The sequence below is a fragment of the Ambystoma mexicanum genome, chromosome 6p, assembly GCF_040938575.1.
Source record: "Ambystoma mexicanum isolate Mex_15411 chromosome 6p, UKY_AmexF1_1, whole genome shotgun sequence".
Lineage (NCBI taxonomy): Eukaryota > Metazoa > Chordata > Amphibia > Caudata > Ambystomatidae > Ambystoma > Ambystoma mexicanum.
Window position 1 is genome coordinate 344,248,398 of NC_090935.1, and position 26,602 is coordinate 344,274,999.

Consider the following 26,602-nt stretch of genomic DNA (forward strand, 5'->3'; position numbering starts at 1 on the left):
ATGGATGGCAAGGGCATACAAAACTCAACCCAACCAAAATCTAATTCATGCTCCTCGGCCACACCTCCAAACAGCACACCATCCAGGGGTGGCTGAACGAGATGCAACTGGGCGGCTTCAAACCTGTTAAGGATTTCAATCAGGCAATACACCCAGGTCTCGCCTAGCATGTAGTGCGCAAATGAAATACTATTTATTGTGGCTAAAGGTTCCGTTTTCTGAGTGATATACCATTCATATCACACCCTTCTAAAAATACCCCCCACGTCGCAGTGGACTAGGAATCAGGCTGGTTGGTAAAGGTAAATATTTATTTATTATTTAAAATTCAAATCACGCATATGTTTTAATATATATGGGGCAGCAATCGCCAATGTGGTGACAACACAAATCAGAAAAATAGGCAAGCAATTGAATTCACTTTTGAGCAGCACAGAAGATAAAACACAGGGGAAACAGTTTTGGTTTGTGAAAACAGATAGCATTTAAGTTAAGATTTCCCCTGCCAAGTTCTTAATTTGCAAAAGAGCAGTTCTACACAGATGTAACTAAACAGTAGGTATTTAGGAATGAAGAACAGTGTATATAAAGTTTGAATGCAATCTTCCCTCCCCAAACAAGAGAGAAAAGCGTTTTTGGAAATTTACACTTTTAAAATGACAGTTGAAAAATGGCTTTGTGAAACAATGAAAAGTGTGCAAAAATCCTTAAATTGATATAAATTCCTATGAGAGCAACACTGAACAGGTCCTAGCAAACATAAGCTACCATATGAGCAACAATACACACTTTAAATCTGAATAGAAGTTAAGGAAATACTTTGAATGAGAAAGCACATGTGTAAAACTTTTGCAAAATGCGAATTCGCGCTTAATTTCCGCTATGTGATTTTTAATAAAAACGGTCAAATACTCTGTTTCACAATGCGGTTTTTAGTTGTGGATGTAGCTACAGGTCTGAGGTTTAAGTGAGCGATGGAATTAAGTCTCTAGCTATAAAAATTGAAGAAGTTGAATGATAGGTGTTTTTGAAAATAAAGACGTGAAAATGAAAACAAATCAGTTTTTCCAATGACAATTATGCTGTAAACTAGGGTATTCAGGCTGGTTACCAGTTTGAAACACAGTAAGCCCCAGAGTGGTCCGCGGAAACCAACCCCAGCACCTCCGTGTCTTCCTTGGAGGACTCAGTCGGATTACCCGTTGGATGATTTTTAAGGGTTTGGGATTTTCACAGGACAACCGGATTTCCAAGAAATTATCACTAGCGCAAGAAATCAAAGCAAGGTTTCAAGACTGGTGTGGCACTATTACAAGTTCTTAGGTTCAAGAGAGGATGGATTGAGATTGGGGTAGGACAAGGCAAATATGCTATGGGTGACTATGATTCCTGTTTATACTTACCGTCCACTGTAAATTAAGATTGGACCGTCAGGTTCTGGTCATCACAGATCGGTCTACAGGCAGCAGGGCACTTCTGGCAGGATGGTCAGCTGGGCGGTTCTGGTCAATTGGACTGCACCTCAGATTGGGTTGGATTGGATTGGCCTTTATGCTCACTGGACCCTGTAGATTAGCAAAATGGCGAGTTACAGCGGGCAAGCCTTAATGGTAGCAAGCCAGACTAATTCCCTGAAGTTTTTTTGGGATGGTTTCAGGATGTGGGCCTAGCTGAAAAGAGTTCAGCAAATGCAGAGGTCTGGGTTTTGCAAAGTAGTCTGGATCAGGACAAGATGAAGAATTCTGGAACAGAATGAAGAAGTCCGGAACAAAGCGCTGCACGGTAATCAGGATGTAGTCCGGAATCAGTCTGTGTCTGTGTGTTCTGAGGTTCCCATATTTATCATGCCAAGTTTCATCACTTAGTTTATGGTAGGGGCAGAATTATAGTCCACACCCACTTGGCTGTGAGTGGTCAAATGCTCTTGCCTTTTTCTGGTTGGAAGCCAGAAAGAGCTGTCATATTGTATGATGTGACTTGGGAACTCCCACAGTGATTTGGACCAAAACTTAACTTTTCCACAAATACACATTTCTATAACTATGCCCGCTAATAAAATCGGACACATGCATTACATATTTTATGGGTTACATTTACCTCCAACCCCTACATCAGTGAGAGCTGGCTTTTTCTTTCTGTGGAATTTTGTTAATTTTAATCATAAAAATTGGACCTAACCATTCCTAATTCAGTACATATCTGTGCAATCACCACTAGAATACGAGTATACAATATTAGACCTGCAACATTAATCGTTTTGGCACAATCGGTGTTTCTTTATAACTTTTTTTCCTTATGTAGTCAGGGTTCAATCATGTCTTCAAAGAAAGAGCATAACATTAGATTTACAACCACCAACTTTTAGATGTATCCTCCTTCATGTGGCAAAGTGAAAGATATTTAAAGCTTAATTACAAATAGGCATTTAAACACAAATTCTTTCAGCAGTTTTTTTTACTTTCCTTTCACTGCCAAAAGCTGTCAAATTCCTTTGATCAGAGTGGGGGTCCAGAGGGAAGTTTCCTGCCCCTCCCCTGTGGAGGTGAGTATTCAAGGCTTGCCATTGTCTTTGCTTGTGCCACAGACGAAAAGTCTGATGAGGTCCTTTGTTCTGAGTATGCAAAACCTCCCCACAGCAATTAAACCTTCCGGCCAGCAGAGACGTGTTACCCATTCCCAGGCTGAGGCTGTCAGAGCAGAATTCAATAGTTGATTAGCTCCAGACTGGGTTTCAACTTTAAGTTACCTACATCTTTCATTACAACATATAACTTGAACACAGTTTGTAGGTGGATTTTGACATTTTAGCAATTCTTTTGACATTTCTGACAGAATTAGGCCTTTCAACAAAACATGCTTTTAAACAGGCGATGTTGCACTTTCTTCATGGAAAAAGCACATTTAAAATCTTTTACATCAGATTTCCCTCTGCAGCACACACATTTTATTCAGCATTATTTCTGTCCTTGAGTGCTGGAATTTGTCTGCAGTCTGGATGTGTGTATCCAGCCTTTGGTTGGAGTTCCTGACTGCACAGTTGAACTTGTTACATACTGCCATTTTTAGCACATTTTTCTTGTGGAACTGAAAACAATATTGCTGGGCTGACTTTTTCATGAAATACATGTCTTAGCTGCTGTCAGTCAATGAGGTCCGGCACCTCTGAGCCCCCTGGATGATCTGTAATCCTTTTAATTTCAATGATTCACTGGTAAATGAATGGATCTAGCGCCAAAACAGCACTTTGAAGGTTGCAAAACTGCATTTTAAAAGGCATTTTCGGTTTTAAGCCCAATTCTGTGGCCTTGCTTCATGATGAATGGAACAAAGCCCACTGGCATGCTCCTGCAGGGAGAATTCTGTATTCACCCCCACATTGACTGTGTGTGGCAAGGGTGTACAGCCTTTTGTGATTGTAACCCATACGCAGTTTTGCAGATTTTTGCATGCTCAGGGGTTAGCGCATCCATTTTTGGCTGTTTCTTTCCCCATTTGTAAATTGATGCAGTGTGGCATATCCGAAGGGGTCAAAATATCCCACAAACCCCAACTTGACCCATCTGCTAAATCCTTCAGGTTCATCATGGACAACATCTCCTTTCAGCACATCAACAGGAAAGCACAAGTGGTGTGGTCCCCTGCCATGCCGCTCCGCAGGGTTAAGTCCTTTCTCCCATCCTAAGAATTTCAGACTATGGTACAGGCACTTGTAATTGCACCCATTGATATGGATACGCCTTCCTCACCTACTCCACAGCCCACCTTATCACTGGTTATAAAATCAGGACCACTGTAACGCTCACCTGATTCCCACGGAGGCGCAGGTCTGGCTTAGAGTGCTGGTGCTTCTTCAATGGTGAAGCGCAGGACACTGAAGATGGACAGGAAGGGCCCCTCTACTCTGGCTTCTCTGGCTCGCAGGAATATTCCCCTGTGCGTGAAAAGGGAGTATTACCTACTGACTGAGTTATGCTCAAGCCTCCCACTCTCTTCCAACCCTCCACGATACCCTTCCACGATTCCCCGTGAAGTCTCACCTTAGGGTCAGGAAGGATGAGCTTTCCATCCTGCTTCTGATATAGCAGTATGGTCTGCATCAGGTAAGTGCACATAAAAACACTTGAACACATGTCTAGCTTTATGAGCCTGGCGCCTAAGGCGCCAGGACAGGGGTCCAACATGAGCCTGGCGCCTAAGGTGCCAGGACTGCGTCCAAAGGGCCCCAGCTTGGGCCCGCTGGCACTCCCCTGGGGGAAATGATGCCTGCCTCTGGGGTTGCTGGGTCGGACCTGGCTCCTTGGAAGTAGGCATCATGACAACCACTCCAAGGCTCCTGCAGTTCAGGAAAGGATTGAAAACCATTCTCTTCATGGAATTCCTAGGTGCAATTAAGGTTGCTTCATTGTAAACGGACCTGCTCCTTGAACTCTAGTTTAGTGCTAGGCTCTTTCTGGAAATATCAGAACACTCTATCCGTTATAATGAATATGGTCCTTCTTTGCTGCAGCCGCTCCCTTCTAACTGGGTCTCTCAAAGTGGCCAGTGGAAGGATGAAGGGCTAAGATCTGCCCAGAGGAATTCTGACCATTCACATGCCGGATACACATCCATTTCTTATTTTATTTATTTATTGTTTGCTTGTCAGGCGCTTATACAATAAGAATATACTGTTTCAAAGCGCCCACAGGGGAGGGAGAGTGGGAAATACATTACAACACGAGAGGAGGGGAAAAGAGGGAGGGGGACAAACCTACTATGACTTGTGAGTTTCCGAACGTGCAAGTGCAGAAAAGGGAGAGGGAAAGAGGGGCATGTGCTGGGGAGTTCTAGCCCATGGGAGAGCCATGGACGAAGTGCTGGGAATGTTGAGTGCTACACAGATTGGGCTGTGGGAGGTGTAAGTGATGTGAGTCTCCAGAGCGGAGGGGAAAAGAGGGAGGGGGACAGGTGGAGTGCAACTCACAGCTATTCTAAAGACAAACCGCTTGTGCACCATGCAGCTCTAATGCCCAAGCAATCTCGTTTACAGAACTATGTAATGATGTTCTGTAATGTGGCATTAGGACCACCCTCAAGAATGCCCTGTCCAGGGCCAACAAAGCTGTTACCCACAAGGACCTGCAAACCTCTCACAAAAGTGATAACCTCTTATTAAAATGTTTTTTTCTGGCTTAGCCTCTAACAATTGGCCTGACAAAATGAAAGAAGGGCGTTCGAACAAACTTGGTACATGAAAATGAGTGCAGACAGAGAATAACGATTGCACTGACAGCAAATAAGGTCTGTGGTAGAAGTAGGCAGGGAATTGTGAAGGCCCAGCACCCTTGCGTGGTTGCCCATATGCATTGGCATTGGGGATTGCCAGTTAAGGAGAACTCTGCATGTCAATTTAGTGCTACTGGCAGACCCATCCACAGGTTTCTTTGAAATGAAATCCCTCAAGGCCTTACGTTCCAAACGACAGACTCTGATTTCGGAAGCCGAGGTTACTTATTACACAACCAACGTTATGGCAGACTCTAAGGGAGCAAAGCGTTTTTACATTAGTCAAACAATGCTCAAGCTCCACAGCAGACCGATAGGTACCACAATCCCAGGTTTTGGGGCTATCAACACATTCTTTATGAACAAGTTTGTGAAAATCGGGCTCCACAATGATCCAAATTTGTGATCCCCTCTATATTCTATACCACCATCAGCCATTTAACCTTGGACCGAATTCTCTCCCCTTACTTCCTAGAAACTCTTGAATACTCTCACATCCTTAAAACCGACATGCTACACTGACTGTATCCTCCCGGCTACCATCCTTAAAAAATGTACTGGTCCTGCCTTAACATCTCTTTTTAGGATAGTCAATGCCTTCCACAGCAAGGGTACATTCCCATCATAAGTCCTGCAAACGGGGCTAATTTGCTGACCCTGGAAAGTGTCACCCTCAACCCAAAAGGCGTAGCAAATTACAGCTTAACACCAGGATCCCTTTTATTGGCAAAGTCATTGAGAATGTAGTGTGAGAAACCTGAGGGTAGATCTCGGAGTCCCTCATTCAGGTAGCCAGGGACGGGCTGGCGCTCACAGATCCCAACCCTGGGGGTGGACGAGAGAGGGAGGATCACCTGGGTAGCAGAGCCCGGGGTTACGCTTTGGGGGGGGGGGGGGAGGTGGGGAAATATCCAAGGTGAGTCGCAGTATTATGCTGAAGATAGGGCAAGGAAGTCTAGCTTCCTGAAGCTTTTAAAGGATGCTCGAATTCATCCTCCCTTTCACCTAAAAGAGCTCCCTTACTCAAATCCAACGAACCCTCCGTATCTGATAGATACCCTAGGAACCCAAACCCTGTTGCACTGAAAACCCACAATTCCCAGAATCCTTGCTTTCCTAGTTTGCACCCAAATACTCCCCATCCTTCACATCCACGTCCTTCTGGTTATTCTTTTCCAAACACCCAGTCTACTAGGACAAAACGCTACCGGTCCCACAATCCCCCTTGTTTATTTCAAAATAGTAATCCCGGTCATTCCCGTCTCTCATAAATCCTATCAATCTCACCCTTCTAAGTTTATCAAACCCCCTGGTACAAAAGATATAATTCCATATGACACCTTTTCACCATCCTACCACACAGAACATTTAGAAACTCTGCCTCTCCCCTTTTCCGACACCAACACTTTCTCCTGATATAAAAGACGACTAACCCTAAAACTGTTTACCAGACATGTCCCAATCCAAGTGTCAGGCAAAGTCCGGGTGCTGACCTGAATCACATACACCGACGGCCCTTTCTTTTCCTCACAGGGATAAAAGGTGCAGCACACAACGAGCAAGGCAGATGGCATGATGTGAGAGCTAACTCAGCAGAGGAGTTCAAGAGGAGGAGAAAGACGGCGCAGGCGGAGAGGTTGCCAAGGAGAGAAGTGACCTTGCCCTTTCCGACCAAGGTCTGTGAATCCTCCATAGAAGGAATCCTAAAACCGTAAACAATAGCCAGCGTGTATTGCAGCAGATGTCTGTTATGCAAGACCCTCCTCCGCTGATAACCAAGCCAGGGAAGGAAGCTGGTCTCAGAGATGTCAACCTTGACTCCAAAGATAAAGAAAGGCAGGTGGAGCCAAGGGGAGAATCGATAAGAAACCGAACTACGTTGGTCAAAAAGTAGCCACCGGCTAATTTGAACATTGAAAGAATTAAAGTTATGAACAATTGATGAAAGAGGGGGAAAACCAAAGGAACAGAGACGCCCGGCAACACGTGGGTGCTCATGCATGAAACTCTGGGCGATTACCCGATGGTAAGAAACTACCGTAACCAGGAGCCCTTGGGAAGAGGCGAAAAGAGGTCAAAGTGGTCATACAGGGGTCTTGTAAAATCCTCTGAACTGTCGAAAGTGTTTGACCGACAGATGATTATGAAGCTAAGGGAAGTGAATCCTGCATGGTGAAATCAGTATATGAACAGTATGTTTCATAAAAGTTTGGCAAGAGTGAACCTGGCAGAGGGTTGCTTACAAAAAGGGGCAAAGTCCCGAAGCACAGTGAACTGTTTGTAGAAGTTGGCGAAAGTGAACCCGGCAGAGGGAAGCCAACAACCAGAATGGTGTGTTGATCAAAGTGAAACCGATCAGGGGGTGTCTATAATGAACTGTCTGTAAAAGTTGGCGAGAGTGAACCTGGGAGAGGGAAGCAGACAATCCGGGACAAAGCCCGAAGAACTGTTTAAAAAGGCATTGAGATTTGTGAAAGTACGAAAAGCCACAGTGAACCTGAAGGAGGGAGGCGAATGTCTGAGAGGGGTCCGAGCCCGAAAGAGGGAGATCAGGGGTGTAAAATTATCACCCAAAGTTCATTGAAAAAGGCACTGTTCGGTTGATTGGTTGAATACGAGTTGTGAAGGGCCAACGCCCGGAAGAGGGGGACCCTGGGGTGAAGCCATCACCCAAAGTATACCTGGAACTGAACTTTTTGTTTGTTGGATACATCAGGCCTCGAAAGCAAGAGACTTTTGTTAAAAGTGACTTTACCATCGAAGAACCTGATAGCTGGAACGGAACTGTCAGCTGATGCTGAGAAAGCTTGAGCGTGTACTGTGCTAGCTGGAACGGAATTGTCGGCTCGCGCTGGAAAAGTTCAACCATGTGCTGGGCTCAGAAGTCGCATCTTGTCCCGTGCTGAAAACGTGGGGAAGGGAGACGCCTGCAATCACATGCAGACTTATTATTTGAGAACAGTTCTTTCTTTATTGAAACCCTATCCCACAATCTTTCTGTAATTAGTTGTAAGGACTTGGCAATATGTGTTTCTTAGCATAGGCCCTTTTATTTGACACAACGCCACTAGGACTGCCTTATTTTTCATTTGATGGTCGATGGTTGCTCCTGTGATTAGGTTAGGCGTTTTTCCACCCTGCTTTTCATTGTTCAATAAACACCCTTAAACTGTATTCACTTGTGTCTCTTTACTGTTGCCACCATGGGTACCTTACAGTAGTAATCAACTACTTACAAAAATCAAGCAACTCAGTCTTATCAAGTATTACCAATCGGTGTTCCACTCCAAATGCAGCACTGAAACAGCCACCATCTAGGTGGTAGACGGTACCCTTCAGATTATCGATAAAGGGCACTTGTGCCTGTTAGTCCTCCTGGACCGCTCAGCTGCGTTCAACACGGTCGACCATCATGCACAGTGCACCGTTTTTGTACACAGGGATGGGCTTCACTGGCACTGTCCTCAAATGGTTCACATTCTACCTATCTGGCAGTCACCAGGCTGTCCAGATGGGCTTCCTCAAGTCTGAATGTCACCCCATCACCTGGGGAGTCGCTCAGAGTTTAATTCTCTGCCTGGTCATCATTAACCTCTATATGAAACTGTTGGGCTCACTCTTAGACAGCTCGAACATCACGATACACCAGTGCACAGATGATACACAGTTGAACGAAAAGATCAAGGACTCGCAGGATATTGCTTGCCTTTGCTAATGCCTTTGAATAATTTAAAGTTTATTCCCACCAAAGCTCAATCTGGCCACCCCTCCAAGCCAGAACACATTCAAAGGTGGCCGGATGATATACAGGTTCGACCCTCATTTCGCCCACTCAGCAAAATCCCTATGTTTCTTTGTAGATAACAATCTATCCTCTCAACGACACAATGCAATAAAGCTTGAATGACTGCAATCAAATCTTTGTTCTCTGTAAGATCAAGCCCCTCCTCCTGCCACATAACTTCCAAACTGTGGTGCAGGCCCTAGATATCCATATCAACAGGCGTAACACCCTCCTTGCAGGGCTTGCGGCTGCTCGCCTGGCCCCACAAAATGGCCCACCATGCTGCGGCTCGCCTCATTATCCGCTCTAGGAAAATTGGACCACATCAACGACACATTTTTGCGAATTATACAGGCTCCCCTTTTCAGAAGGGATCTTGCTCAAAACTGCTTGCTACACCTACACAGCAACCACTGCCAGTATGCTGACCTACCTGACGACTAAACTAAAAACAATGAGCAGCACACGGTCCTCTCACAGTAAGAGACCTCGTTCTTTAAGGCTATATTCTATACCTGCCAATTCTAAATCCTTTCCTCTTTTTTTGGAACCTTACACGTGGAAGGAGATCCATTAGCCTCCCTTGACCTTCAGGATGCTTGCTTTCCTATACTCATCCAGAAAGAACTTCAGGAAGTCTTGAAGATGACCATAAATTATTGAGACTGCCCGTGCAAATGCCTTCCTTTTGGCCTCAATGCTACTCTAAGAGTATTACACAAGATGGGAGCAGTCTCATCTCAATGCTGTCACATCTCTGGCTTCAGGGGGTTGGTGTATTTACTTACCTTGATTGTCATTGGTGAATCTGAGCCACCACCAGGTCTTCGTCTGGACACGCGTCGGGACCTGTGTGACATACTGTTTGTTCTGGGGTTTCAATAAATCCTCTTGGTCACTGGCACAAAGAATTTGTTTTTTGGGCGCTGTTCTGAATAGATGTTGAGGTTTGTCTTTTCCTCTTTGGGAAAAAAATTGTATTCAAGAAATAATCATGTTTTTCAAGGACAAATCCAGGATGAAAGCGATTTTACACCAAAACATTCTAGTTCTCCTGGCTCCTTGTGGTGCCCTTGTCTAGCATCATAATATGAGACAGTAAGTTTTAGTTGCCTGTTAAATAGTATCTTCAAGAGACCAAACGTGCTTCTGAGGGTGTCTCTGCAGCTTCTGCATGTTCGCCAATGATGGACTTGGGAGAAGAACCTTCTTATGGAGGCAAATTTTCAAATAAAATAGTTCAGTTAACAATGATGACAGATGCTATTGAGTGCGGTTGAAGACCACACTGCATTTACCCAGAGGTTTCACTTAAGTGCACTGTGTGTGCTTGAGAACAAAAATCACAAAACTGTGTTGAAACTAAAGGTAATTTTTCTAGCCATGAAAGCTTTTTTCTTGTTCTTCGATGCAAAGGTTGTGCAATTTCAAGTACAGACAACACCCTATACTTTTCTTATCTGAACAAGCAGGTTGGCCTTTTTTCTCATTCTTCATTTTTGTGTGGCTTTTCAGTTCAGATCTGATACTGGGCCTTTGGGCGCATGAATTTCCTGCAACTTTTCTTGTCCAAGATGTAATCAACACAGCAGCAGACAGTCCTCTACAACATTCTCCTTGCGATCAGGAACTGAATCACAACTTGGCTTCTAGTAAAGATGCTTTATTCCTTTTCTTACATCTAAATAATTCACATAATTGTTCAGAAGGTCAGGCTCAGCTGGGATGCTGCAATGATTCTGGGTACTCCAAATTGGCTGTCCCATTTCTGGTATTTGGGTCTGCTTCTCTTGTGGAGTGTTTTGTCTGGCTCAACTATTTCGGGGAATGGGTTCCTACCACCACTAAACCTAAGGTTTAGTCCCTGAGGTGCTTGATTCATCTTATGAAAGGATTTCTGGAACAAACGATGGACACAATTATGTGTACGGCATTTGTCTTTGAATATGAAAAGCTATTCTTTATCTGGTTCAATAGACCACATTATGTCTTACATGTCCTGTTTGGCATACAAATTGATTCTTGTAAAGATTATTTGTCAGTATTCTGGCATAGTTGAGCAAGCGTTGCGAGAAACCTTAGGGTATTCACACTCCTACTCCCCTGGGATCCTCTGCGCAGGTGGACAGGGAAAGCCCATTGCTTATGGATCCTGACCCTGGGGGTGGAAAAGCGAGGGAGGATCACCTTGGTGGAGGGTCCTTGAAGATTGGGAGTGGCGAAACCCTTGGGGCGAGACCTGGTACCCCGCTTTTTCCATTGATGACCAACCTAACCCTCCTCCAACCTTTATGGGCTATTATAAGCCAGTGCCCCTCATGTTTCCACGCATGACATTTGACAGTACTGGGACGAGGAAGAGGTGACTAGGAGTTAGGCACACTAATATGCAGCTACACCACTTTAGTACTGAGACGAGGAAGAGGGCCTTGAGGAGTACCATTGCAAATACCAGGTATGTCTTATTAATAAACCAAACTATAGTCGGGCAATTAAGAGAAAGGACTCACATCTGCAACCCCTTTACACAACTCGGGTGTATCAAAGAGGTGTGGGCAGGAAGGTGAAAGGAGAGAGGGAGACGCTGATGGGAGCCGTGGTGGGCCGTTCTGCAGCCATAGAAGCACACTGAGGACCGAAGCAGCTGAGGGTCCGGCCAAGTGTAAAGTGGGAGCAGGAGCTCTGTGATGCAAAAGCGCGGCAAAGAAAGGAGCCCAGATGAGGTGTCATCCTTCATTCCATCCAAAGGACTGCCCATTCTCCTGTGGCGATGCAAGATCGCAAGAGTGTCGTGAGGGGCGGAGAAAGACCCCCTGGATGGAAGCCACCAAGTTTGCGGCCAGTGCGATATAGAAAAAGACTCCAAGGTGAGCCGGTGAGTTTCCCAGACCGAAAAACCCGGTGTTACTGTAACCAAGAGTCTCATGGTGTGAACCGCTATTATTAATGAGGCCAGACACTTGTACAATGTGGCTGTGTGCCTTATTAAAGGAACAAGCACGTATTTGAAATTCTTCGAACGTTATGAATCCTTCCTTCTGAACCAATTGACGTGTTGATGAAGTGATCGCAAGCCTTAAAAAGAAACATTTTCGAAAGTCTTCAACCAAGGAATGAAAGTACTGAAAATGAATGCATATTGAATAACGAAGTAAAAGGGAAATTTCACATTCAAGTAAACCAGTAAAATGCTGAACGCAAGTTGCACAACGAAGTTGAAGAAAAGCAGTAAAACGTTGAATACTGAGTGTATGTTGCACAACGAATTAACTCCGAAGTGAATGTATATTGAATACCTAACTAAAAGGGAAATGTAGCATTGAAGCAAACCAGTAAAACGCTGAATACTGAGTGCATGTTGCACAATGAATGAACTAAAATCTTGAAGCGGAATATAATTAAGAAACCTTAGACTGCATTAAACCCTGAACTGCACATGAATTATACTGCTGCATTTGAATAATACTGAATGATTGTTGCACAAGGAAGAAAGCCCAAACAGCGAACCTTAATAAGTGACTACAAGGTGCCAAGGCTACCATTTGGAAAGGGGTGGTTGGCACATGGTGGCAGAGCCACAAGGCGGTTAAGGAGAAACCAGAGGAGCCCAAGAGCACACCCTATGTTCAGAAACCAATAAAGGGAATCAAGTAAAAGTAACTTGGTGCACAGGAGTATGCACCAAGGAACCTGTGTGAGACATTGAAGTCTTGGGGAAGGGAACCCTGAGACTTGGCAGGTTTATATGTGTTGTCTTGGGATTGGAGTCTCACGACCCCCTTTCTTTGAATTGTTTTATTTGAAAATTGGGGGAAGGAAACCCCAGGAGTGATTCTGAACTACAATACTTTGCACTGGAGAAAGGTACACTTCAAGACTCTTTCATGCAACTTGCTTATGCTTGGGGAAGTGGAGCTGGGTGAAAGCTGTGAGCTGGAAGAAGCTCAGAACTTTGAGTTAAACACAGTTTCTTTTGACTTTGACATCCCTACACATTTGTTTGTTCTAGTTGTGAGGTTTTGGACACAGACGGACTATTAAGTTTAACTGTTTGACTCAGACTTTCCTTAGTTATGTTCAGGTAGGGAAATCCCACCCTTCAACCATCCTGACATTTAAGTTAATGACTATCTTTTGTTTGTACTTTTTAAAATTTATTTCTAAACATCTTTTTATTGGCATTTTGATTTATTACAATAAACAAGATGACTCGCCGACCCACTGCTTCCCCCCTGCATCCCCAATCCACTCACTCCCTCCCACCCCCAAGTGAATGTCAAGATGTGCGTGTCTGAAATGCACTTTGATTAATGGCCAAATGTTGCAGCTTGTGAGGGCAATTGTAGTCTTCATGTAGGAAGGACTGCACTAGCTCCCAATCGTTGGAGAATTTAGCTTGGTCCTCCTGTATCGAGTACGTGGTCCATTCCATGGAAACAAAGTTCCAAACCTTGACAAACCAGTCTCGTGGGTGAGGAGGTTGAATTTTAAGTCTGTTGTCTGTGTCTTGCTTCATGATGCCTTCACAGTTTGATAACATTTTTATTTTTTATATACACAATAAACCTCATTTCAATGGGTGGGTCAATTGCATCCTCCAGTTAGAGATCATCCACGTGCTTAGTGGGACTTTGAATTATGTTTTAGATTTTCTCATGAAGAAGATTTTTGTCCCTATTGAGGTTTCTTCTGCCAGGGGAGATAGCGGTTTGAAGCCTCTATCTTCCCATTTAACATAATCAAAGTTCTTTTTGCAGGCTCTATCCTTCCATTTAACAAAATGGAAGACATTTCACAGTCTTCTATTCTGCAAAATCTGTGTCAACGATCATTCCTTCCTTGGTTCATCCCCAAAGCCTTTTAGATTTCCTTTTAAACCAAGAGCCTGTCTTACTCGTGGTTCAGCCTGGGCCTCATCCGAAGGAGGCACGGCATTGTGTAGGTCGGATATTCTTATTGTTACTCATGATGCTGTTTCAGATGGGCATCATGCCACCAAGGCTTCCCTTCCCAGGCATATTGTATCCTGTTTACCTTACGCTTACATTTTGTATGGTGTTTTTCGTTTTCTGAGACACTTCATGCACTTTCTGCCAGATCCAAAACAGCACCTGTAGCTTTTCAGAGGCATTTTCCCATCTTAGCGATCTGCACAGTGGCAACATGGACGACGACCCACGTCTTTTGTTTGCATTACTCACTGGGTGTCTCCTCCAGACAGGGTGCTTCTTTTTGCTAGGAAATTCTGATCGATCGATTGTGATGCTTCTTGGCATATGTTGTCACCTCCCATTCAGTTTTTATATTCTGTTTATTTGTCACAACACATTGAGAAGGAGGGGAAGTGCAGGGCCTAAGAGTCATTCTTTGTTATCTTTAGTGTGATTCTTTGTAGCTCTCCTTCCCTCATAACTCCTGTCTTGCCATACTGCTATCGCTTTGTGAATATCCCATTGTTATTATGTTAGTTCTCGGTGTAATAATTATGGAACTGGCGAATTGGGTATTTTGGGCACTATACATAGGTCGCAAGGGCGGGGGGCAGCTTCTGCTCATGGGTATAGGGATTTCCATGCTGCCCTAGTTGATCAAGTTGTTGATGGGGGTTTGCAGTAATCGCCAAAGTACCACTAGCTCTCACCGGACTGTCAGTTTGTTCCACTGCTAAGTTGAAAGCCCTTTTGATTAAAGTTCATTCCTCCCTAACTGGCTCAACAGTGTATCCGTGGTCCCTGGTCTAGAACAGCTATTTATAGTGAAAAACATATATTTTTACTTAGAAAATGCCTGGCGCGCTCTTCATGTGCCGTTGCACGACCTAAAAAAAAAGGCCTTGGTTTCTGGGCTGTTACCACCTGGGAAAGCCTGCCTTTGGAGGTGTTATTGCTTAAGTAGGCTGACCAGGTTTCCGTGGTCCCAAGTAAACTTGCAAATGTATCAGCAGCGTTGCTGGTAGACAGGTGCATCTATAATCCTGCCAAAGGGCCCTTACAGAGTAAGCTCAGTAACTATATCTCTCTCTATAGGTAATTCAATCGCTTCTCATTTCTCAAGCTGGGAACACTTGTTTCTTTTCAACCGAAAAGATAAGATGGAGGCCATAGGCGTAACTAAAGCCTAATTTGAAGCAAGTAGCCTGCACCTGTCTCTCGTCTTTGTAGATGGTGAGCACTTAAAGCTTAGAGATTTCAGGATTATTTACATTGTCTGAATGGTTTCAATGACTTGGAACTCACCAAGCCATTTCAAAAGACACAACACCACACAAACACGAAAGGATAGGCCTTGCCAAAACAAAAAGCCATAGATTCTGGCCATCGTCCACACCTTACAAAAAAACATGAAAATAAGCAGTTGCAATGTGTTACTATGCAGTCTATGTTGCTAATTAAAAAGTGTCTGCACACAGGCATGTCTAAAGAGTGACATTAGCAATTGACATGCATTTGAATATTTTTATTAAGAAAACCTCCCAAGTACAAATACTGGCGCTCCAAGCTTTTGATGCAGCCACAGAGAAGACGCGTCCACCAACAAATGAGAGCTCGGTCCAGGGAATTCGGATGGTCAGAGGGGTTTGAGAGTGGAGTGGTCGTAGATGGGTTATAGGGAAGAAATTTAGCCTTAAGATATTCAGCCCCCTGTTTGTAGAAGGCTTTATGCACAATGCAAAGTGACTTGAACACCACCCTCTTCTTAACCGGAAGCCAGTGCAGTTGACGGAGAATAGGAGACATGTGAGCACTATGGGGGGCGAGGGGGTGGATGACAGCTCTGGAAGCCATGAAGTCGGCGTAATAGATAGGCAGGTTGTGCCAAATAGAGCACATTGCAGTAGTCAATGCTACTCGTTACCGAAGAAGAGTCTACAGGAGCATGAAAATGTGCAGGGATATAAGGAAGAACCGTACAGAGGACCATCAGCTTAAAATGACTGGATTTGCAAATTGCTGATATCTGGTTGGACATTGATAAGGTGTTAGAAATGTTTTAACACCTAGATCCTTCACCAAGGAGACAGGAGAAGGAAAAGGGCCCAAACTGGAGGGCCAAAACTCAGAGGTCCAGTACTGTGAAGGATCTGTTGTACCAACAACCAGTACCTCCGTTTTATCAGCGTTTCCTGGACATCCATTCACCCACATCCTCCAAGCAGCCCCTAAGCGGGGCGGCAGTATCGAAGCAGAAGAGATCGAGCCAAAGGAGAATCTGTGTGTCGTCGGCATAGGAGTAGCATAGGAATACATGAGCCTGGATGATACCAAGAAGAGGCTGAATGTAATCGTTGAAGAGAATAAGGGGATATTGCAGAGCCTTGAGGGGCTCCGCCCGACAGAGGGGTAGGTTTGGATTTCAAAGGGGGCAAGGAGACCGATTGGGATCGTCCTGAGAGGAAGGAGGTGAACCACCTTATCACTGAGCCAGACAGGCCAGCAGAGGAGAGGCGGGCGACTAGGGTGGGGTGGTCAACGGTGTCAAAGGCAGATGATAGATCCAAAAAGATCATTGCTTCAACCCCACTCTGGTCCACCAGCTGTGTAAGATCATCCACCACCGCCACAAGCACTGACTCAGTTCTTCTACCAGGGCAAAACCCAGACTGGAAGGGATTGAAAAAGTGAGACGTTTTTAGAAAATCACCAAGAAGTGGGGACATTAGAGATTCAAGTACCTTCACAGTGAACGGGAGAAGAGAAATGGGACGATAATTCGAGAGGACTACGGGTCCAGGGACGGCTTCTTTAGTAGGGGAATCACCAGAGTGTGTTTTTGATCATTAGGGATATGACCCGAGGCCAGGGAGTCATTAATTAACTGTTAATCAATGTTAAGTTATCCTCTTTTGCAGGTCTCCCCGCTCAGGCTGCTCAGCACGCGGAATCTGCCAAGGAAATCCTGCTGAATGGGCTTGACATGTCGAAATCTGATGAGGAAAAACAAGCAATATTAGGAACTTTGGTGACACTGTACTACACTTTAGGTGCAGCCCACCTGATTCAAAACAAATATCCTTTAATGTTTCATATGCCTACTTACTGATTTTGTGTGTGTTTGTGTGTGTGGGGAGGGAGGGATGGATGGATGGATGGAGGGAGTGAGAGAGCGGGAGATAAGGAGGGAGGGAGGGTGCTTGCTAATTTCACTGGGTGTCCTGATCTAAAAGGACGTCAACATTGCAAATTAGCACCCTGAGTTCATGAGAGTTGAGCAGGATTCAGTCCTTTTGGCCAATATTCCCCAGTATGGCTAACATTCCTGATGGCTCTAAGCAATCCGATCGCCAATAAGTTGTCTTCCACCTAAACCCCACTGCCCCCATTTACTAGAGTGTCATCACATTCGCTATTCCAGCTGCCTCCTCTTTGCACACCACCATTCCGCCTTCCAGCTCTCCCTCGATGTGCAAGAAAGGGAGAATGGGCTTCAGTTGCACTTACACTGAGCATCAGTTGCTCCACAACCTTGTTGTAACGGTTTTTATATACATATATAAACCGACCATAACTTTCTTGGTGTTGTGAAAACATGGCCAAAAGCTCCAAACCACAAGGTTGTCAGGACTATTCTGCACTGATGATCCCTAATCAGGGTGAAACCAGGTATGCAGTTGTCCTGACAGCCTTGCAAAATGTCTGTTTTGGGTTGATTAAGCTATGTATAAAATACCACTGCCCTCCTAGACAAAGACAATTTCCTGGAGAACAAGGTTTGCATTTGAGAAAATGTACATACCCACAATGCCTTGCTGTTGTGGCTCAGAACTGGAGGTGAACTTTGTGTGACTTGGCTCAAATGAACATTCCTACTTTAACATTTCGGGTTAAAGTATTTTTTTTCAAACCTTTTTAAACCCCTCATAACTTTCTTGGTGTTGTGAAAACATGGGGAAATGCTCCAACCACAAGGCTGGTTGTCCTGACAGCCTTGCAAAATGGCTGTCTTGGGTTGATTGGGCTATGTATAAAATAGCACTGCTGACAATTTCCAGGAGAAAACGATTTGCATTTGAGGTAATTTGCATACCCACAATGCCTTGCTGCTGTGGCTCAGAACTGGAGGTGAGCTTCCAGCGATGGCTACTAGGTGGGTTTTGGAATGTGACTTGGCTCAAATGAACTTTCCTGATATATATTTGTGTTTGTTAAGTAGGAGCACAGCCTAACACTATGCCCAACAGCTGGGTATTAATAGCGTCACTGCCCCATCTCTCGGGCAATGCTTGCAGTGCTCAGAGTCCTTCACATGCACTCTTGATTCAGTCTGGGCTATGCGCTTAGCCCCAGGCACATAACTCCCTGTATTGCCTATTGGCACTGGAATTAACACTGTATACTGGTTATTGACTGGCTTGCCGTCAATTAGAATGCAACCAGTAACTGCTGGTATTGGCTGCATTCTGAACGCTCTGACCCGGCTTGTGATTTAATGACCAGAAACTTCTTTTAACAGAAACAAGGATTGGAGGAGATTTAACAGGAAAAAAGAGGGGAGCATGTTGTTGGTAATGTATGCAGATCGTGATAAAGAAGCTTGAATTTGAAGAATGGGATACTTGATCTGATAAACTGTATGCTCATTGATGAAGAAAGACCAGCAAATCCGTATGGCAAAGGGAAGGAATCGGTCAGATAATCTGGGGATTTAAAGTAACCCGGACCATCATTCACTCAATCCCATTTCTAGCAATAGTAACCAACCCACCATGTGAAAATGTACAAGAGGAATATGTTGGCACGCTTGGTTAGAATACATTTCTGTAGATTATATAGATTTGAAATAAAATAAAGCCATGAGTGACCCATTTTGCATTACGTATTTTATTTTACCGCTGCTTGCCAATAAAATTATGTTCTAATTAGCATGTTGGAATTTTCCTTGATAATAAAACTGGCAGAGAATCTCTTCACAACCTTCAGAAAGTGGAGAAAATTTTGGAAGAGCTGCAGACATTGGATGGCGGAAAAGCAGTAGTGTTGAAAATCTCTGAGAAGGATCTTGCTCTCGCGCTAGGGAGGTAAATATGCATTTATGTTCCGTTATCCACCCAGCTCCCTTTTCCATCATCTCTAATCAACTGGTGTAAAGGGACACTCAACGGAATAACTCTAAACACAACACTAGTTGAATAATTATATACTTCACTGCCATATATTGATATGCTTTAATTTTGAAGTGCTGCAAACAAAATAAAAAAAACACTCGTGGCATCATCGAATTTCACTTTGTCTTCTCGGTGAAGCCCATCCAGCAGACTAACTACATTCAAGACAATTTGGGGCCCGCATTTATATTATTATAGTGTTATAGCAACACTGTAGTTAAGATTGTACCAACTTTGCAAAGGAAGCTGAGGAAACGTTTACCCTGCACCATGTTACCTCCTCCGTGCAAGTTCACCAGATTCGGCAATACACTAGACTGGCCTTGTCTGGACACTCATGGAAAGTCTGCTGAGGTTTCATGAACATTTTGCATTGGCTTTCCATAAAGGCTCAGTAAACCATTTCGGAATGCGTGTGTTCAAATTTTCACTTTCAATTTTGGAGATGTTCAGCACATACCAAGCCCTTACCTGGAACTGGTTCATGTCGTAAACAAGTTTCAAAATTAGATCGACCAAACTAGAGATATATTCACTTTTGAAAATCAAAGCATTTATATATTTGTGCCTGTAGTACGTCTTTAGTGGCAGCAAAATATGCTTACTCCCTCTGCTACATCAGCACATGATCCACTTCATCCTTGAGCCCACTGCTAGTAGACAAATTGTAGCATCATGTCCAGAATTACTATTCATCATTTGTACATCATCTATTTCATTCAGTTAGGTGAAAAAAACATAAAGTTGCATGACCTTCGCAATCGACATTCTTCGTCCACACATCATTCTTCTCATCCACTACTACCACATAAAGGAAAAGAAAAAACAGAAATGTAGCATTGTGTCCGGCATCACCTAATATCCCCCATCTCAAATTACTGGTACCACATCAAAGGAAAGGCGTGATATCAGAACGCAGCTTCAGGTTCTCTCACAAATCTGAATGCAGGTATTCGGGTGGGTCATTAGATCGTGCTCTGGAAATGTGCACAAATGACATGCGGCTCCTTTTCAGCTCCTGATACTTCCTTCCTGCCACTATGGGCAATATTTAGGCGGTGGCGTGTTTCTCTGCCTTATCCAGCTCTCACAATCTCCTACTTGGGGTACGTTCCCCTCACCAAAACATCCCCCTTTTCCCGGTTTCAGATGTTGGTCTTCTTCCTATTGGAGAATCTTGATGAATAATGCAACTTATTATTTCATAATTTATTCATTTATTTCAAAATCACTAGTCTTTGGGCTTTTTATGTATTTATTTGAAGTCTCTGGTTTAACATAAAATGTGCATTATCTTGGCTCACCACCATCTTTGATTTCCATTTCATGTTTGCGCTGGTAGTGCGCACAGAGGATCTAACCTCTACGATCTTACCAGCACATGCATTGGAAATTAACAATGCTTGTTGACACAGATTTGATTTATTCTCCACTTTTGGGCATTTTTCACACCCGCGTTGAGCCAAAACACATACCAGGCATTTTTATTTTCAATCTGTGGGGTCTTGAGAGGGGATCACCAATCTGTAACAAGGTAGGACTTGCGAGAGTGGCATTGCCAACAGTCATCTTTCTATGGCGAAGATCCCTTTCAAGGGTAGTACAATGATTCTGCTTAATGTGTGAAGTTTCTGCCCGATGACTGGAGTGTGGTATTGCAAGACAGGGGACACCTTCCTCGCTGCCCTGGGGCCCTTGGGCCAGCATAACTTAGCGGGTAACAGCCCTTAGCCCCCCATGACATTGTCACACTACCGAATCAACATTCATCATTCACATATCAGTCACATCCACTGCTTGCACATCAAAGAGGCGAGTAACAGAAATGTTGCATTACGCTTGGAATAATCATTCAGCGCCATCAGTGACGGAGTAGGCGTACAGGATTAAAGGATAGGAAATGTCCTGTGAGTGTTTGCATGGATGGATGGATGGATGGATGGATGAATGGGTGGGCAAATTGGCTGATATGTGAATGGATAGCTGGGCAAATGGATGGATGGATGGATAGATGGCTGGGCAAATGGACGGACGTATGGTTGGCTGGGAAAATGGATACATAAAAGGATGGATGTGCAAATGTATCGATTGATGGATGGCCTGGCAAAGGGATAGCTCGGCAAATTGATGGAGGTGGGTATGGACAAATACATGGATTGGTGCATAGGCAGGCACATATATGGATGTATAAGCTTGAAAATGGATGGATGCATATGTAGGCAGGTGGATATATGGATCGGCAGGAACGTGGCTGAATAGATAGGTCGGCACTTGGATGAATGGGTACGCAGGTACACAGATTTTTTTTTTTAAAACAATTTTTAATATTTTGTTAACACTCCAAACATTACAAACATTGAGGACATCCACATTTAAGTTTCACATCATTATATTTACATGTTGAACGTTTCGGTCCTCCCCCCTCCTCCGCCCCCTTAACTCGAGCCCCTGCTTCCATGTCACTGTCTTACTTGTCTCCAGGCGTGTCTACCTCAATTAACTCTCCTGTGTTGTCATCACTTAGGTCGGCCTGGGAGGGTCCCACCATCGAGGCCACCAGTTGTCTCCATGCTATCAGTGATCCTGCTTCCTCTTCCCCCCCATACTAATTGCTTCGTACCAAGCTGCCGTTTCTGCATCTGCCCACTTCATGAGGTCTGCCCACCACATCTCAATTCTAGGTCGTTGGGCTGCCTTCGAGCACATTGCAATTCTCCGTTTGGCCAGGATGTAGGCCAGATCTTTCATCTTACTGATGTGCTTCAGGTTGCGTGGTCCAGCAAAACACCCCAGCATGCATGCCCAAACTGACTCCACCTCCAGTGTGATCCTTTTTTCCGCTAGGCGTGTCTTCACCTCTGTCCAGAATCTACCCACCTCCAGGCAAGCCCAAAACATGTGTAACATCCCAGCTTCCCCCTCCCCACACCTTGGGCATTTCTGTGCCCCGAGCCTCCAAACCTGGCGATTTTTCTGGGGGTCATGTATGCCCTATGAGTAACATATAACTGAATCTGCTGTAACCTCACGTTTCGGGACACCTTGTTACGATACCTTTGAGCGGTAGGCAGGCACACAGTTGAATTGATAAGCAGTCGCATGGATGAATAAATGGTCTGTGCAGAAGGGGGAAGCAGATGCTAGATGCATGGGCGGATTGATGGGCACATGGATGGATGAATGAGTGCATGAATGAATGGATGGGCGGGTGACTGGATTGGCAGATGGGGGGGCCGATGGCTTGATGGATGGGCAAATAGCTATATGGATGGATGGGCAGATTGACAGATGAGTGGACGGTTGGATAGATGGGTGGATGGATGAACGGATTTGTGGATGAATGGATGGACAGATGGATCGATCAATGGACAGGTAGATGCCTGGACAGGTGGGTGAATGAGGTGGATAGAGGAATGAACAGGCATATAGATGGAACACCAGCAATCAATGTTAATCATTGCTAGCACATCATAGAGAAAAGTAGAAAACATAAAGTAGCATTAAAAGAGAAGAGAAACTGAAATATAGCATTACATTCAGAATCACCATTCCATATCATCAGTAATTGAGTGATAGACATCTAGACTGGCAGACAGGCACGCTGGCTGGACGAATTCGGCAGGTTCATTGATAGATGGATTTATCTATAGAATGAAGGGTGGACAGGCAGGTTATGATGAATGGATGTATTTTTGGCTAGATGGACAAGCAGATGGATCAAGTGGATAGATAGATGGAGGGCAGGCAGATAGATGGAGCACCGTACATCATCCTTTTCAATCCTTGTTGGCACATCAAAGAGATGAAGAGAAATCACAAAGTAGCATTACATCCTAAATCAACATTTGCCATCACAAGAGAAGAGAAACAGAAACATAGCATTACACTATGAATCACCATTCTGTTTCATCAGTGACTGATGCATAGTTAGCAAGGCAGACCAGATGGATGGATGGATGGATGGACAGACAGATGGGCAGTTTTCAAGAATGGGTGATGGGTTGATTGACTGGACGGTGAGGGTTACTTGTCCCACTGCCTTTACAACAATGAAGGGAAGCTGTACATATCTCTAAAAGTGCTATGAGGAAACCATAAGGCCCAGGGTATCTAACATACACACAACACAAATACCAAGGGCCAGATTATCTAACACTTGCATGGGTGCCAACAATTCAGAAAATGCCCATGGCGCCAGTTTATGTAAATGGCCCTCTGACATATTGAAGCTTCAACTGCGTCACGCAAGTAATCTGCTAATTCTGTGGTGAGGTGTTTACGAGTGTGGCTGCTCAGTGGACTGTTCACTGGCTGCTAAGATGTGCATCAATTCTTCTGTGAATCATTTCGAGAGTCAGCTTTTATTTCTGGTCACTTTCACCCTGACCGCATCCAAAACATGATATAGTACCACTTGGTGATTAACTGCTTTAAGGGTATGTGCATGGATATAAAAGTGTGTGTGTGTGTGTGTATGTATATATATTTCTGAGGCTTGTGGAATCTGCTTAGATCACATGCTGTGCATAGGCCGACATCTAGTGGAAGCTGCGGAGTATTACAGTTTGTTTTTCGAAAATCGAAAAAGGGCGTCGACACAGGGCGTGCCAGTAATACTATCCCTAGTGTGACGTCCACTGTACCCATGATCCCTCACGCGTCTAGGATCCCCAGATTGTTTTTTTCCGCCATTCTGGTCGGAAGCACTTCATCGGAGTTCCCTGGCTTTGCCATATTTACACTTAAAACTAATTCTAATTTGCCCCGTTTTGTCACCCTTACGTCGACCAGCATCTCGACGCCGAACCGGGGAGGAGATCAACGTCGAAACCCGACGGATTGGGCCTTGAGGCTTCCGCCTCGGCTCGGGCCTGGGCCGCTGGCCTCGGCCCTACAAGTAGGGAGAGTGGGGGGTGGTACACTTCCACACTCGGTTATAGACACCTTCTTACCTACACACACTTGCCCGCTGCCCACAGGCGCGTATGGAGGGTACGCCCTTTCAGTTTTGCCCCAAGTGTAATAAGAAATACCCTTGGGTAGATAAGCACGCTACGTGCAACCTTTGCCTGCCCAGAGACCACCCCGAGGCGGGTTGCAGGGCCTGTAGCAGGTTTAAGACCAAAACTCTTAAGGACCGCTCCACCAAGCGTTGGGCCCACCACGCCAAGCTAGCAGCTATGGAGGCGGAGGGTACCTTCAGCGACGGCCCACGGGGAAGGGGGTAAGCAACAAAGGAAACAACCCTTGCAATCCCCCACAACAATAGAACTGACTTCCCCGTCCAAGTCTTCTCAGGGACAGTCCATAGAGAGTTCCAGCAGGGTCACCCCAAGCTCAAAACTCTGGTCATGCGAGGACATTGCCAGAGTAATGTCAAGGATGTCCTCCTTAGCAAATTTCTTCGAAAGACACCCTGACCAACTACTAGCTTTAAACCCTCAGGAATCTTCTCCCTCAGGTTCAAGGGACCCTATCTCTTCAAATAAAAGGCCCCGGGTCGAGACACCATTAAAGGCTTCAGACCCCTTTGAGGTCCAACCCTATTCTTGCCTTTTCCCTACAGGCCAAGGAGACTCTTCCCTTATAGAGGGCCAGGATTTTGAGACACCAGAAGATCTCGCAGTGTCAGATTATTACGGGGAGGACGAAGACGAGGATGAGCCAGAAAATAGCCCAGATATTTTCAGAATGGACTCACCAGTCGAAAGGGAAGCCCCAGTGTCTGATTCCCCAATAGATAATCAGCCCCTCCTGAATGAACTGCTCTCTCGGGCAGCTAACCACTTCCACATAGACACACAAGGTGTCCAAGAAGAGAGGGACTTCGCGGAGGAACTAATAGGGGAAAGGAAGACAGTAGCCCAGACCATTCCCATCCTGAAATCTATTCAACGCAGAATAGCACCATCCCTTGTCAACCCAAACCTGACAAGACCTGTAAACCCGAGAGTAGAGAAGCTGTTTAAAGCAGCCCAGTCGGACCCTCTATATATTAGAGGCCAACTTAAGCCAGACTCTCTAGTCGTAACTAACACCCGCAAGAGAGCTGGAACCCCATTATCTTCCTCGGAGGCTCCCCCCGACAAGGAAAGTAAGAAACTCTATGGTTTTGGTAGAAAAGTAGCTTCCACGGCAGCCTACCAAACCAGAATCGCGAATTCCACCACACTGTTGGCCAGCTACAACTGCCATCAGTGGGAAGAAGTGGCAGCACTAATAGATTCCGCTCCCGAACCCCTTAAGAGCCAGCTATCTCGCATTTGTGCAGAGGGAAGAAACGTCTCAGGCTGCATTTTAAAAGCAACTTTAGACGCCGCAGACAATGCGGGTAGAATTATAGCAGAGGGGACTGTCATCAAAAGACATGCTTGGTTGAGGCAGTCGGGATTCAGAGCAGAAACACAAGCTGCACTCTTAGACAAACCAGTGGAAAGTGATCTCCTGTTTGGAAAGGCAGTCGAGGACGCACTAAAAAACGCTAAGGAGGAATTCAACACCCTCAAATCCCTTGGCCAGTTAACTACAAAACCACCTAACCAAAGAGGGAACGGCAATTTTCGTCGCCCCCGCGGCCAAAATTCCAATAGAGGAAATAGCTATTCCCACACCCAGGGTACACAGTGGAACACCAACTCACAACAGTCTACCCAGGGGTATGGTAGGGCTAGTAGAAGAGGACGTGGTAGAGGCAGAGGCAGCCCCAGTAAAGGAGGCGGCACGCCTCCACCAAAGCAGTGACGCTCATTTCAGGGTCCCTTCCCATGCAACCCCAGTAGGGGGACGAATATCCAGCTTCACCCAGGCATGGGAAGGGATAACATCCGACAGATGGGTGCTGTCGACGGTATCCAAGGGGTACTGTATAGAACTACTGCAACGTCCCCGAAACCACCCTCCAAGACAAAAAGTCCACTCTTTAGAACATCAAAAGATCCTCCTCGAGGAAATCTACAATCTGCTCCTAAAGGACGCGATAGAACTCGTCCCAGGACACCAGGTAAACAAGGGTATCTATTCAACTTACTTCCTTGTGCCAAAGAAAGATTTAACAATGCGCCCAGTATTGGACTTACGGCCTGCCAACAAATATGTCAAGCCCCTAAAATTCCGTATGACCACGCTACAAGAGGTAATCCCACTCCTAAAAAAGGGGGATTACATGGCAACCTTGGATATGAAAGATGCCTATTTTCATATTTCCATGCTCCCGGCGCACAGAAAATACTTGCGCTTCAAGGTGGACAGTCGCCACTACCAATTCAAGGTACTGCCCTTCGGGATAGCTTCAGCACCAAGGGTATTCACCAAGGTACTGGCGGTGGCAGCTGCACACCTATGCAGGGAGGCAATCCCAGTGTACCCTTATCTAGACGACTGGCTCATAACGGGGGAAACCCCAGGAATCTGCAGATCAAACATTCAGAGGACTATCGACCTCCTCCACGAAT

At 45.0% G+C, this 26,602-nt stretch overlaps 1 protein-coding gene across 2 annotated transcripts in view; it reads left to right on the forward strand.

Annotated features, from left to right (window-relative positions):
• Nucleotides 1-26,602, forward strand: part of TTC23L (tetratricopeptide repeat domain 23 like) — a 482,150-nt gene that overhangs the window by 191,746 nt on the left and 263,802 nt on the right. For both annotated transcript variants that reach the window (XM_069627102.1, XM_069627103.1), the window contains exons 5-6: nt 16,899-17,055; nt 18,939-19,064. In XM_069627102.1, coding sequence (XP_069483203.1) covers nt 16,899-17,055; nt 18,939-19,064 — 283 coding nt within the window. The remainder of the gene's footprint in view (nt 1-16,898; nt 17,056-18,938; nt 19,065-26,602) is intronic.